Raw genomic sequence first — 14,771 nt, forward strand, 5'->3', positions numbered from 1 at the left:
TGCTTTTTTGATGATACTATACATAGAAAATCCTAAATATGCCACCAGAAAATTGCTAGAGCTAATCAATGAAGTGTAGTAAAGTTGTACGATACAAAATACACAGAAATCTCTTGCATTCCTATACACTAACAATGAAAGATCAGAAAGAGAAATTAAGGAAACAGTCCCATTTACCACTGGAACAAAAGGGATAGAATGCCTAGGAATAAACCTACATAAGAAGGCAAAAGAACTGTATGCAGAAAACGAAGATACTCACGAAAGGCAACATGAACAGAGGGAGAGACATACCATGTTCTCGAAAGAATATTGTCAAAAGAACTATTACCCAAGGCAAGCTACAGATTGAGTGCAATCCTTATCAAATTACCAACAATGGCGTTTTTCATAAAATTGGAACGAAAAATTTTGCAATTTGTATGGAAACACAAAAAACCCTGAATAACCAAAACTATCTTAAGGAAAATGAAGCTGGAGGAATCAGGCTCCCTGACTTCAGACTGTACCTACTCCAAAGCTATAGTAATCAAGACAGAACGATACTGGCACAAAAGCAAATGCAGGTCAGTGGTAAAGGGTGGAAAGCCCACGCACCTATGGTCACCTCATCTGACAAAAGAGATACGACTATACAGTGGTTTTCAGTCTCCTCAGAAAGCTGCTGGGAAAACTGGACATAATCATGTAAAACGAAATCAGGAGGGACACTCCCTAACACCACACACAAGAATAAACTCAGAATGGATTAAAGACCTGAACATAGGCCAGACACAATAAAACTCTTGGAGGAAAACATAGAATACTCCCTGACCAAACTTGGCCTTGTGTCTAAAATTCCTTTCATCAATGTGGTTACCAAAGAACTCTTCTACAGCGCCAGGCCTACTGTTGCCGCTCTTCCTTTTGAAATCGTCTCACCTGTAATACGTACTGTCGCGCTCTGTCCACGTCGCCTGGTGAACTGAACCGTCTCATTATCATAGCATTCATTTCTGGGAACTAACCAGAAAGAAAACCTATTTAGAGCTCTTGGGAGAAATCAAATGTTAAAGCATCAGTTTGTAAGAACAGATTAAAAAAAAACAAAGGCGATCAAAGGTTTAAATGATGGGGGTGGGGGAGCAGCGAGCTGTAGCAATCAGCAGCAGAGTGAAGAGGACACCTCCTTCCAGGCACCTGAGACGCACCCCGACCAGTGCTTGCTCTGCCGCGTGTTTCGTCCTGCATCCAATGCTGAGTGAGGGGAGGAGCTGGTGTGCACCCCGACACCTGCTGGCTTCCCTCAGGGTCTCAAGCTCTCGGCTGCCCAGGTCACTGGGGGCCCACTGGGCCTCTCCCCTGAGGTTTCTGACTCAGCAGCCGTGGGGCCTGAGGGTGCCCTGGTGCATTCCCAGGGGATGCCGGTCCTGCTGCTTTCTGGCTACACACTACGAAAATCAAATCACCGGCCTAAGATGAGGGTGAGCCTTCTGCTTTTAGTCCTAAGCTGCATCTTACTTGAGAGAGACGCCAAGGTCTCTGAGCAGAGGGAATGCTGGGAAAAGCTCAGCTCGTGGACGGGACCGGGGCAGCACTGCTAGACGCCCGCCGGCCCTGCAGTCAGCTGGGGAGGCTTCCCGTGCAGCTGCCTGGATCTGCTCCCTAAGGTTCTGACTCAGCTGGCTTGGGGTTTGGCCCCAGCGTCATATTTTAAAAACTCTTCGGGCATTTCTAATATGCAACCAAGGTTGAGAACCATGGAGTTAGAGGAGACTGAGACAGAAGCAGCCATCAGGTTACTGGAGTGAAATTTTTTTCTTTTTTACTGGAGTGAATTCTCAACAGCAGTTTAAGCCGACGGCAGTTAAGAGGAAAACAGAAAACAGGTCCAAGGTGCAATGAAGAGAAAATCTGTCCTGTAGTACTTAGCAACCAGGTAGGGGAACTGCCACCATGAACAGAACCTGGAAGCCAAGACACCAAATCATTTCCTCCTCGAGACTCGAGTTCGAGGCCTGTTGTTGCCACAGCCAAGCTCCTCCGCCTCCTCGTCTATGTTAGGAAGGAGCCGAGCTACATTCAGAAATCTGTTCTAACAGCTTAGTCTGTGAAATGAGGTTACAAGGTGTGTGTTCGGCCAGGCAGTGCTCAGGGCAGCGGCCAGTGCTCCCCTGGCAGGGCGCCTGGGGGATGAAGTCAGTTTTGTCCTGGAACCACCATGGTGTTAGTAATCCTGGAAGGGAAAATAGGTCACACAGAAAAATCTCAACTAGATGGCAGCAAATGACAAATGAAGATTGTTCCTTTCAGAACAAAGTACATGTCCAGATAAAGGAGAGGCTGCTGATAACCTGCTTATGAAATGTAAAGAGCAGCAACTAGTTAGTTCTTAAATGAAAACCAGTGATTAGATTCAGGTACTGGTCTTTTAAGAACAAAAAATTTAAGTTTCATAGGAAAGCTCCCATCAGTCAATTTTAGTGGTAAGAGTCAAACCAAGTAGGCATGGATGGGTCTTAGTTACTTAACACCATATTTCACAACTGGATTTCTACAAGGCTGTGTATCCTCAAAGCTAATGTCATACTGGTCCAGCAACTGGTAAAACTACCTTTTTTAGGGGAGATGAGCATTTTCCTGCAGTACCAACAACTGGAGTAAAATGTGCTGATTGGGTGGTTTCTCTTGATGCCTTTTACTATAAAAAGCACTGAGAAAGCAAAATTTGGGGGAAATTTTTTTTTCAATTGAGTGTTGACTACATCTTTCCTTTGAAGCATGAAGTATGTGCAGTTTTAGTATGCAAATATCAAACTCTTCCCCTAGGCGTTCCTGTTCCAGAAACTTGTGAGAAGAAATGAGAAATGCACCAGGCTGGAGGAGGGCTGGCCTGCCTGCAGACGTACTGAGAAGTAGCAAAGTTCTTGTTGCCTAGGCTCTGATTTTAAGAGGGAAGTCACCTGTGGCCGAAATCAGAGTCTGACTGTGAAGTCTGTCCATAAACTAATGACAAGGGGTGGTCGGTAAACTGTGGTGAGCTTGTTACCAAGGAAAACTCGGGGGTGACTCTAAGGCGGCGACACTCACAATAGCAGAAGCCCGTGCAGCTGGTGCGGGGCTGGTGGTGGTGGTGTTGGCAGTTGGAAGCATGACTACAGGCTGACATTTAGGTCTGCTGACTGATCACAGAAGGAAGAGATGCAGAAGAAGGAAGGAGAGAGCTTTTCAAGGGTACTTGGGAACAAATATAATCTCACCAAAAAAGAAAACAACCTCCATTTGATTTCTGAAGATCTTGAAATCCAACCTCTTTAAAGATTTATTTGAATGTTAAGGTTTGTGTTTTCTATAGACAGTATAGTATATGTACACATACACATGGGAGCATGCTGTCATCTCTGGGACTTCCCCAGAAATGTGGAAGATTTCCTTAAATCCCCAGTTGACTGAAAAACCCCTTCAGAGAGATTTCAAAAATAGTTCCAAACAGAAGGGGTTTCTATCAACAAACTCCAATTTTAAGACAAGTCAGCATGCTAAATGAAAGGAAAAGTGGTCTCTCAAGGTTGCTTGTCTTGGTGCAATGAAACTCAATGTTCTTAAGTGGAAAAATTCAAAGACTAATTAACCTGCAAACAAAACACACCTACCTATGGAAAAAGATGACAGGCATCCTGGAATTACTCCACTAAATGGGCCAACAACAAAGGCCGACACAGACTCCTGAGTGTCTTCAAAGCCTTTCCAGCATGGGAGAAGCCAGTCCCCTGCTCTGGGTGGTCTCTGGGGGCTCAGACGGGCCCTTTGGACACCAGCGCTGATCCCCACAGGCAGCAGCAGTGATTCTGAGCATGTGGGGACACGACACTGGTCTAAGAGGATGCAAAGCATTTAACTGCCCGCTATACCATTTACCCGAGGTTTCATTCTGGCCAAGTTTGAGCATCACTTTCTTATCTGTAGAAGGGACATACTACCTACCCAGGGAAGAGCTGTGAGATCAGAGGTAATCCTTTACAAGCTCTAAAAGCAATGCATTTTCCTTCAGTGGAGATTCTGCACAGTCTCATGTTATTTTATGGAACTTATTTTAACCCAAATCAATTTTAGCCCCACAAATCTTGACATATTTCTGACTAGAAATCTTAATTTTTGACAGTGTGAACTAGGAGAGTCTAGACGTGATGTTTTATTTGAAAAGAACTGAAACACTTGACTAATTGTAGGCCCATGCACCACAAGACAGAACAATCAGTCTGCTTGGGAAACAAGTCCTGTCTGGAGCGTCAACCTGCTCGGCGTCACTCCAAAGGCTGTGCCTTTTAACTCCTTTTCCGGGCATGTGGGAGAAGCCTGTCCAGTGAGGGAGCGTGCGCCTTGTGAAGCTGGGCTGTCCCAGTGATACAGAACTGTGGTTTCGCACACTGCATGCTTTTGTTTGTCCCTTTTCCTTTTTTTTTTTTTAAAACCATCACCTTATTCTCTTGTAGATAACTGACAAGTCAATCTGTGGGAGTGGTCCACTGCCCCCCAACTTCACCCCCTCCATATCTGCAGGCAGAATCAGCAATACTCCTTTGAGTAGAGGAAAGTAAACGTGTTTCTTCTGAAATACATTCATGGTCAAATACAATCAGAAGAGGCAAACATTCTCCATCCTAAGGCTGAAGCAGGACCCTGCTGTTACCTGAGTCCCAGGGGCTCAGGACAGTTACGTAGACCTGGGGAGACTTCTGACAGCACAGCCCCCCAAGGCTTTCAGCAGACTGCAGGCCTCTTAAGGGAGAGGCACGTTCCCCAGGCATCCTGATAACCCGGGGGCCGGGGGCAGCAGCTCAGAGCGCCAGGCCCAGCTTGGGGCTTCTCACCCACATTTCCTCACCAGGGCCAGGGAAGGAGACTCGTGTCTGCAGCAAATGCCTCCTCTTTCTAATCTCAGAGGCCTTACAGGGACATGGCTCATGAATCCTCTGCTTTTTTGTGAGCTCATGGTTTAAAAAAAAAAAAAAAAAAATCCCTCACTCACGCTTGAATGCACACAAGGTGATCTAACAGATTTTTGTCAGAACGTGTCACTTTGAGTTGTGGCTGGAGGCAAGTCAGAAGAAAGGAGCCACCCCTAGCAGACCTCACACTGCTCACCTCTGTCTCAACATCCCGAGAGGCCACCCAGAGCCTGTCCCCATCACCTCTGTCCCCAGCCTTGCTCCTCCATCCCCTGCTGCCCTCAGGCATCCGCCTTCTCTGAGTATCCACCCCCCCACCCCGCCCCCGTTTACGGCTAAAAGATAACTTCTGTTTTCTTGCACCAGAAACTGAGTGAAAGCAAGGTCACTGGTTTTTGGAATATCAAAATGGATCCAATTTTTAAAAATTTGACCATAAGAAAAGAACGAAATCACTGAGGTCTATGGAAAACATGATTTATCTTTGTAAATTCTGGGGAAATAGAGGCAAAATCTTCAGCAGACTATAAGTTACAGCATTTTGGACCAAAGAGCTAATTCTAAATTTCACAGCCTGGTGATGAAAATTTAGCTTTGCTAAATAATGAATTAAATACGAAGATGAAAATCTATTAGAAAGAAGTCCAAATACCAGCTAATGTCCTACTTCTTTTAAACAGCATTTGGCAAACCAGAAGCAGCGTGGCCGGGAGCCAGAGCAGGATCTGGAAGGGTCCGCCCTGCGAGTCACCGAGGCCTCTCTGAAGCTTCTGCAGTTTTTCATCCATATTAAGGGGAAGATGATGATAGCTTTACTTCCTTCCTTAATTAACAGCCCCTCAATCTGGACAAAGAAGAAACTATGTGGGCCCAGTGCATCCCTCTGTTCTTGACATTTTTGAGGCAATGGCAGAGGCTCGCTGAGAGCAGCCAACGGTCCTGTTAAATTTCTGGAACTGGAGAGTTACTCCTGCCGGGAGCCTTCCTGTGCCTATTTAAGGAGCTCTGATGCACAAAGTCTCCCTACAATGGAGATGTGGACACTACCCACCCTGTCAGTGTCCAAGACACACAGAAATGATTGCAGTGCTTCCTTAAATGCACACGGCACTTAATGCACACAGTATCTCCATGAATATCATCTCAGGTAATCCTTACAGCGGCCCTGGAAGGAAGCTTATGATCTTCATGTTACAAACAAGGAAACAGACTTCAGAGGCAAAAATGACTGGCTTGGATGCTTCAGTCCTGGACTTGGGATCACATCTAGAACTCTGGTCTGTTAGAAACGCTCCCATCTCATCTAACCTTCCCATCAGCTGTGCCTGGCAGGTACTGGTCCCACAGGGCCTCCCGGAAGTGTGTCCCAGGGAAGGGCATAAAACCTACCTGCTGACAAGCAAATAAGACGGGGCCAGTGGCTAACCCGAGCTTCAGGTCGGCCGAGGTCGGTTTGCCCATCTGGTCAGAACACGAGGTGAAGTCCAGGACGTCGTCTATCAGCTGGAGAGGAAGAAAGGGCTGTCACAGCCCCGCCGCACCAGTGTCCCCCCCACCCTGCCCGCTGGACCGCACCCTTCCAGAGCAGCAGACCAACCTGAAAAGCGATGCCCACGTTCTTCCCGTACTGATAGGCAATCTCATGCACTGCTGGGTCAGGGCATCCCAGGACAGAGACCTGAAACAGAGGATCCCGAGGTAAGCTGCTGGAGGGCAGAGGCAGGGTGGCGGGGACACTGGTCCCCACAGGGAGGGGATTCACACCTCCTCCTCCTTAGAAAAGGGCCGTGAGGCTGGGTGTGCTGCCAGGAGACTGCTCTCAGACCAGTCACAGACAGAGCACCTGTGTGTCTGACCTGTGGAATAAAGGACTTCAGTCTCAGACTGCTTTCTTAAATTTCAAGAAAACTCGCCTTTCCCATTTCCTTTCACTAGACAGGCCATCTTTCCCACCACTTAGGGAAAAAGGAGATAGGACTAGATCAGTTCTGCAATGCGGGAGACCTGGGTTCAATCCCTGGGTTGGGAAGATCCCCTGGAGGAGGGAAAGGCTACCCGCTCCAGTATTCTGGCCTGGAGAATTCCATGGATAGTCCATGGGGTCGCAAAGAGTCAGACATGACTGAGCAACTTCCAAAAGAAAAAAAAAAGACCAGTTCTGCTAGTCAGCCTTTCTGACGTGCAAACCAAACAGACTACAGTATCTGAAATGCTGTCTTCCAGCGCCAGGCAAACCTGGCCCAACTGTTGGCATTATTTTTATTTTTCTATTGACTTACCCTTATTTTAGGGGTAGAGATCTGATCTGATTTAATCGTACAAAGGATGTGGCCATCGTTCATTTCCCCATTTGTAGTCCTTATAATCATTTTCGGTGATTTCACTTGATTCTGAAAAGCTGTTTTTTCTTGGTGTCTGTAACAGCCTCAAGCCTCATGCTTCAGACACAGGTATGGTTCTTCCGTTACCTAAGGACAGTCCCTGATCCTACTGTTTCCATGTTTCTCTCACAAGAAGTCATGTACTGTCTAAAAGCTTTTTCCTCTGTTCGGTGAGGGAACAGGACTTCTAAGTCTTCTGTAAAACTTGAAAAACCCAGCTGGCACTGGCCACTCCGCACTTTTCCCGCTGCTCTGCTAAGCATGCAAAGCAGGCCCGGCCACACTTCAGAGACGGGGGTGGGCTGGGCTGGGGGAGAACAATCCTCTAAGGGAGAGAGGGCCTGAACTGGCCCCGAGAGCGACAGAGCTCTTCTGGGGCTCCTGTCTGACCTCAGCCCTCACCTTTGTCGGCCTCGGGGGACGCGGGGGACCCTGCTGGGCACAGGCAGGTGGGCGCCACAGCGACCCCGGGGGCTGGCTTCTGCCCCTCAGTTCCCACGTGACCTTCGTGATCCTCTGTCTGCGCGTCAGTTTCCTCCTCTGTGAACCCAAGGCTCACAAGCACCTACAGCAGAGGCTGGAAGGAGGACACGTGATGCTACCCATGCCCTCCGCACCGTGCGGGCATCTAGCTGTGACCCCGAGTGTGTGCCGAGACTGTGACCAGCCCGCCTCCACTGCTGTGCCAACAGGAGCCCGGGGGGTGTCCTGGCCTGCTGCAGCCAGAACACAGAACCTGCTCAGCCCTGAGCAGGTTTTCAGGGACAGTGAAGCCCGTGCCCGGGTCACGTTTGGTTACATGCTCTCGATAAAAACGCACACGTGGTAAAAGGCCAGGCAGCCGCTTACTTGAGTGAATAATAAACTCAACTGCTCTTAACAGCAAAGACCTTACCACCAGCAGGCACTGGCCCACGGCGGGCCGCAGGGAGGGATCCGGGAGGCCCCCGGGGGAGACGGTGCAGAGATTCTGAAAGAAGTCAAGAGATGCATCAACCTGGCTGAGAGAATGAGTGAGTAGCCAGACTCGGGCAGCCTGGGACATGCTGAGCCCAGAAAACAAAGACATCCCCTTTCTAGACAGAAATAACTCGTAAAGCAGTTCTGTAGAGGGTGATGCTATTTCCTATGCACAAAGCAGCACAGAAATACAGACTTCCTTCCTGAAAAGTCGAAGATCTTTAAAAACGCCATTCTATTTCTAAACTCAATGGGTTAAAATGTATGGAGTACATACAATAAGCACTGTGCATTACCTTAGATCTCACGACAGCCTATAAATATCTCTTCTGTGCTTGACGAGGGTAAAAGCTAACAACCACTGAGCACTCTGTGCTGGGCGCTATCCTGAGGTTTCTCACATTGCCACTCACTGAGGAGGTCGGCGCTGAGACACAGCGGGGACCAGGCGTCGCAGGACGAGGAGATGGCGAAATCAGGACCGAACCCAGGCGGTCTGCCTCAGAGACAGGTCCCTATCACATGGATCCGCTGCCTTTAATGGGACTCAAAGTCGAGGCTCAGAGAGGCCAGTCACGGCGCTCAGGAAGCAGAAAGCCCCGAGTCCACCTCGCCGTCCCCCCCAAAGCCAGGCAGTAAAGGGACATTCCTGCTCAGATTTCCCCACTACAACGTGAAGAGCACCCCTCCCCACGGCATAGTCCTGCTCCCCCTACCCCTCGAGGACTGTCTGAACCAGGAAAGTCAGAAGCGACACAACGCAGAACAGAAAGAAAGGAGGTACACTGACATGCACACTTCTTGTCCTCAGCCTCAGAGAGACGCCCCCCATCTGATTCCTGGAGGAGGGTGGAGGGGAGAAGGTAGAAGAAAGCAGAGCTTAGCTAACCGTTCTGTTTGCAGCAGGTTCGCAGCCAGGCCATGGGGCGCACAAGTCGAGGATGGGGGTAAGACCCACACCTCTCAGGAGACTCATCTATGCCTTTCCTCAAAACCATCAGAAAGATCACATGGACAAGGGCACAGCCCTTGACATCTATCGAGCATCTCTGTCTTTAAAGGGTGTGTTTACATCACTATGAGAGTTAATATACATACTGTGGTCTTATTTATTAAAAATAATGGAGATTATTGGAAAAAAATTTTTAAAAATAAAAATAATGGAGATTATTGGAGCTCCACCATTATATTAAAAAAATACCAAAACAGGTGATCGTCAGAAACCAATGGAAAACAGTGGGAGAAAACTTTTTCAACATAAAATCACAGATAAAGGGTTAATATTCTTCATATATAAGAACTCTTTAAAACTGAAAAGGGAAAAAGACCAACCACCCATCAGTAAAATGGGCAAAAGACATGAATATACAATTCACAAAAATTAAAGAACTGAAAACAGACCTTCAGCATCTTAAAAGGAGTTCTACTTCACTGAGAAAAGAGAAATGTAAATTTGAACTCCATTGTAACACCATGTCTCATCTATCAGGCTGTCAAACACTCGCGTCTAAGGCTACATTTGGTTAGCGTGGCTGTAGGAAAACAGGCAACCATGTTGACCGTGGGGCTCGGGCAGACAGCCCCGGGGAGGAGCACACAGCCGTTCATTCCCAGCCGACAGCCCTGGTTTGCCCGCCCCACACCCCCACTCGGAGCTGGATCTGGGCCAACAGGTCCTGGGACAGGCCGGCCACAGAGGCAGCCCAGGTCCCAGGCCACAGCCCAAGCACCGCAGCCCAGCGCCACGTCTGCGCCACACACACACACACACACCCCCGTGTGCATGGCGGCAGTCGTACAAAGCCCAGACACGGAAGCAGCCCAAGTGCCCAGCAACAGACAACTGGTTTAAGAAGACGTGTATGTGTGTGTACACACAAACACACACAATGGAATATTACTCAGTAATAAAAAGGAGTAAAATACTGCTACTTGCAGCAATATGGATGGAACTTGAGAATACTATACTAAGTGAAGTAAGTCAGAGAAAGACAAATATGATATCACTTATATGTGAAATCTCAAAAATAATAAGAATTATTGAATACAAACCAGAGAGTCACAGCAAAAAAACTTATGTTTACCATAGGGTGCAGGGATAAATTAGGAATATGGGATTAACAGACAGAAACTACTATAAGTAAAACAGATAAACAACAAGGGTTTACTATATAGCACAGAGAATTATATTCAATACTTTATAATAACCTATAGTGGAAATAATCTTGTATCTATCTATCTATCGATATATCACTGAATCACTTTGCTATATGCCTAAAAATACAACTATATTTCAAATTAAAAAAAAAAAAAAGATTCTTGACAACTAAATGCAACATGAGATCCTAGACTAGATCCTGGGCCAGAAAACAACGTCCCTATTTGTTCTAACAATATTATGAGAACTATTAAAATTTGAATAAGGACTATGTGTAGATTAGATAAGAATACCATGATAAAAAAAATAGGCATTCTACAGCTATGACCCACAAACCAAGGTTCTGGGCGGCCCTCCGTAGCTTTGACAATAAGGCACCAGGAAGACAGTCCACTGATTCCAGGCCACATGCAGCGCTCGAGAGAACAGAAATTCAGGGGGAAAAACACGAGAAAATGAATGAATACATGAATCTGCAGGGTTATCATACCCAGTTCTGGGTTCAGATCTCCGCTCAGCTACTGTCTGACTGAAAAACACCAGATGGGCCACCAGATCCCTCTGGTCTCATTCTCGTGAGGTTTTCCGGGGAACAAGGCAGTGTTCACTGGTAAACTACACAATGTATTTTCGTGACTATGTACAGAAACAAACAGCCAATCACCTTTTAATATTACTTCTATTTTAACATCAATCAGTGTCCCAAAAGAATCCTGAACAGCCCTCTCTTAGATTTAATACCATTTTTCATTAAACAGTCCTCAGGACAATGAATTGTAAGCTGAGAGGTTTCCTTCAAATTCCCATGACATCCTGAATTCCATCAGTTCTTCTCTAATGATTCTGATGTTTAAATTCTCACCCCTTCTTTTTGGTGTCTCTAATTTGCTTTGCATGTGTTCAGAGGCCACGTGTCTGCGTTTTAAATACCAAAATCACATAAAAATAGCAGTTTTGAATATATAACACCTCTGGAACATCTCTCCCCATAGCCACATATATATAGAAACTTTTATTCAGGGAGCTCACACTAGCATTCTGCTTTATTATTCTGACAGCTCTGGAGCTCAGGAATAAATCACAAGAAAAGTGGGCAGTTCAGGGCTGATGTCAGCCTGCCTCCTAGTGGACAGCCTGAGACATTTCATTTTTAATGAGGGTTGAGCCCTGTTAACATGCAGGTCCACTTGTACTTGCCTACCTGTGAGGGACGAGGTCCTCTTTATGAACGAATACACGTGCGACCCTGTCTTTGGCTTCCTAAGCAGAGGACAGCGAATGCAGCCTCTCCCCGATGACATGGCTCGCTGAGTGCACGAGCTCCCGGTCAGGCTCCGGGGCAGCCAGCTTTGTGCCCTGTGGAATGTCCACTCTGTGGACAATGGCCCGCAGTGTTTCATATCCAACTGCCCCACTAACGGCTGTGTTCCTCTCTGCAGCCTCAGGCCTGTGAAGATTTCACTGTCACCTAACACACTAGCTGGGTCTCCAGCTTCATGGAGACGTTGGCCATCAAGGGTATGATAAGCAATGAAACATCAATGTTCTTAAGATTAATTAAGATTGAAGGCCACCATTTTAAATCTTTTTTTTTTTTTTTTTAAATTTAGCATTCTCCGGCCTATTCTATTTTTATCTCTCTTTTTTTAGAAAACCACACTCACAATTTCTGGGAAATTAAGAAAAAAAATGCTCTTTCAATAAAAAGACAAAAATGGCTGAGATTGTGGCCATCATGTTCTGCATAATTCACATTCCTTTGGGTTTCAATTGGGTCTTTTTAGGAAGAAATGTTGTCCTCATTCTTTTTTGGCTCAATTACGACCCATTTCTTGACACTTTTCCAAACAGAGACATTACTGGCAAGGGGCTTTTTCACCTGAGAGGCCTGAGAAAAAGCTCTCTTCAACTGTAATTATGTTAAGAGTGTATCGTGGCAGCAACTGACACTTGCCCCTTAGGAGTCTCCCTTTCTTGTTGTTTTAATCACAGGGACTCTTACTTGGCCCAGTTTTCATCCTGTGTATCTGCTACGCTGAAAGACGGTCAGATGAATAATTCTAGGCAGGGAACTGTCTCTCATTCATGGGCTAGCACTGAATGATTAAAGACAATATTGATTTTTAAAAAGGAAACTATGTGAAGAGTGGAGGGAAGGCCACAAGAAAAGTTATGGCTCATGCTCAGCTTATACTTGGAAGTAGAAGGGCTTTTTTATATTCCATATAACTGGGAGGGATTTACTACTCATAGAAGAGGACATAGAACACTGGTACAATCTATTAGTTGGATATTTCTGCCCAGGTCAATATTTAAGAACACAGCATAGTACTTTTACACGTTTTACATGTAAATCGTACAAAACTGTGTGGTAACCATGAGGAAGACCATTTATGATTAGTTGTTCAAAATGTTGCACCCATTTGGAAATTAGATTGGGGAATATATTAGAAAGCTTGTTTTGATTTGACTCCTAGGAGGAAAGTTGATGCCTTAACAGCAAAAATGAAAATCATAGCAGAAGTTCTCTCTGCTGTCTGGGGATGCAATTCTCTTCTCAATTACTCTTGGGATTTTGGTCACTATTTTAAGATTCTCCAGTGCAACTTTTTCTGCCACGATACACTCTTAACATAATTACAGTTGAAGAGAGAATTAGCTCCCAAGAAAGAGTTAGGAGGCCTTTTTTTTTTTTTAACTTGAAAAGAAACAGAACGTACATACTGCTTTACAACTGTTGGCGATCAGACTTGCAGTCTTCTTGAAAGTCTTTTCAAGGTAGTGTGCAAATCTTTCATTTTCATTTTCTTTTGACCCGAGCTGAAGAAATTCACCTACAAAGAAGAAAAGGGGTCAGGTGAGGGTTTTGGAAATTTTTTTTGGCAGGGGCCGGGGGTGGGGGGGTTTGTTGCTGGTAAAATACTAAGAATGAATAAAGAAGAAAAGTCAGAATTAACCTACCACGCACCAAATCTTCAATCACTTGGGTTAAAATAGATATAACAGTTGTATTTCCAATTCGTGCCAGAGCTATTGATGCTGCAGAAAGAATTAAGTCACCAGCAAGGACAGCCTAGAAAAGAAGAAAAACCTTTAGAGAAAAGTGTCTGAGCACTGGAGCCAACAGTGAAGTTTCTCAGGAGAGAAGTCGGGATGGGAGGAGGGAGGGTTCATCCTGGGTCTCTGCTTCTCCTCTTCCTCGGTGGGATTATTTTACACATTTGGGACCCTGTTCGGAATCTCTGGGCTCTCAGACATTACCCAGTCTCTTCAGTTGAGAGCTGAAGAAATGAACGCCTGGAGATGGGAAGTGCCTGACCCCCTGGTTTCATCCTTGGCTGCAGCGAAATGCATCCCACTGCCTTCATTTAGTTCTGGGTCATTCGTTCTCCCCTCAAATCATGTGGCTGCGCCTCTGCACTTACTGTTTCTTCTCCTCAAAAAGCCCCTCCGCTCCACCTGGCGACTCCCCTGCAGGGTTAGCTCAGGCGGTACCTGCAGGAGGTCTGCTGAGACCCCTGAGTCTGACCTGTGAGCACAGCGCCCCTTGGGTACTGCTGTCTTCCCACTTTTTTCCTATTTGCCAAACCCCTAAGGGCACAGACTGTGAATCACCCAGCTAGTACTTGGCACACACCATGGCCTCACGCACACTTTGCTCAATGAAAACTAAGCCATGGAAGCTTGGCTCTAAGTTCCAAGCTCTTGGTACACTATTACACTGCCTCTCATTCCAGAACAAAATATTTTTTTCACTGAACATGCATCAATATTTTTTCAATTTTCTTTAGATGATGAGTTAAACATTTGCACTGTATTTGCAACTAATTAGAAATCATATGATTGAATTATATGCTATAATCAAGTATACTAATTTGCATACTTAAAGATATGCATAAGTGTTAAAGTGTAGTTATCAATGATAAGAGTTCATGGAAATTTTAATCCCTAGAATATGCAACATAATGACATTTTAAGTCTTTATTCCACACAGCATGTGGGACCTAAGTCCCTCAACTAGGGATTGAACCCATGCCCCCTGTAGTGGAGGCTTGGAGTCTTGACTGCTGGACCACCAGAGAAGTCCCAAGCTTTTATTGTCTATTAGTTCTCCAGCATTTAAAAATTAGTGATGTTCAGTTTGTTTACCAACTAAACATCATTTTATACAACATGTACTGTACGAGGTATCCTGACATAACTGTAAACACACACTGATGAAGTCACTGTATACATCGTGACTTAGAGGCACACACAGCCACCTCTGCCCTACTGCCCGAGACGCTGACGCTCAGGACCTCCGAGCTTCTGCCTCTCTCCTCTCTCAGCCCCGGGGATCCCCGA

General features: G+C 45.9%; 1 protein-coding gene across 3 annotated transcripts in view; it reads right to left on the reverse strand.

Annotated features, from left to right (window-relative positions):
- Nucleotides 1-14,771, reverse strand: part of PDSS1 (decaprenyl diphosphate synthase subunit 1) — a 40,288-nt gene that overhangs the window by 2,831 nt on the left and 22,686 nt on the right. For all 3 annotated transcript variants that reach the window (XM_061126120.1, XM_061126121.1, XM_061126122.1), the window contains 5 exons: nucleotides 13,389-13,500; nucleotides 13,152-13,261; nucleotides 6,526-6,606; nucleotides 6,318-6,431; nucleotides 922-1,002 (listed from right to left, as the gene is read on the reverse strand). In XM_061126120.1, coding sequence (XP_060982103.1) covers nucleotides 922-1,002; nucleotides 6,318-6,431; nucleotides 6,526-6,606; nucleotides 13,152-13,261; nucleotides 13,389-13,500 — 498 coding nt within the window. The remainder of the gene's footprint in view (nucleotides 1-921; nucleotides 1,003-6,317; nucleotides 6,432-6,525; nucleotides 6,607-13,151; nucleotides 13,262-13,388; nucleotides 13,501-14,771) is intronic.

Source organism: Dama dama, chromosome 23 (genome assembly GCF_033118175.1).
Source record: "Dama dama isolate Ldn47 chromosome 23, ASM3311817v1, whole genome shotgun sequence".
In the NCBI taxonomy this organism is placed as follows: domain Eukaryota; kingdom Metazoa; phylum Chordata; class Mammalia; order Artiodactyla; family Cervidae; genus Dama; species Dama dama.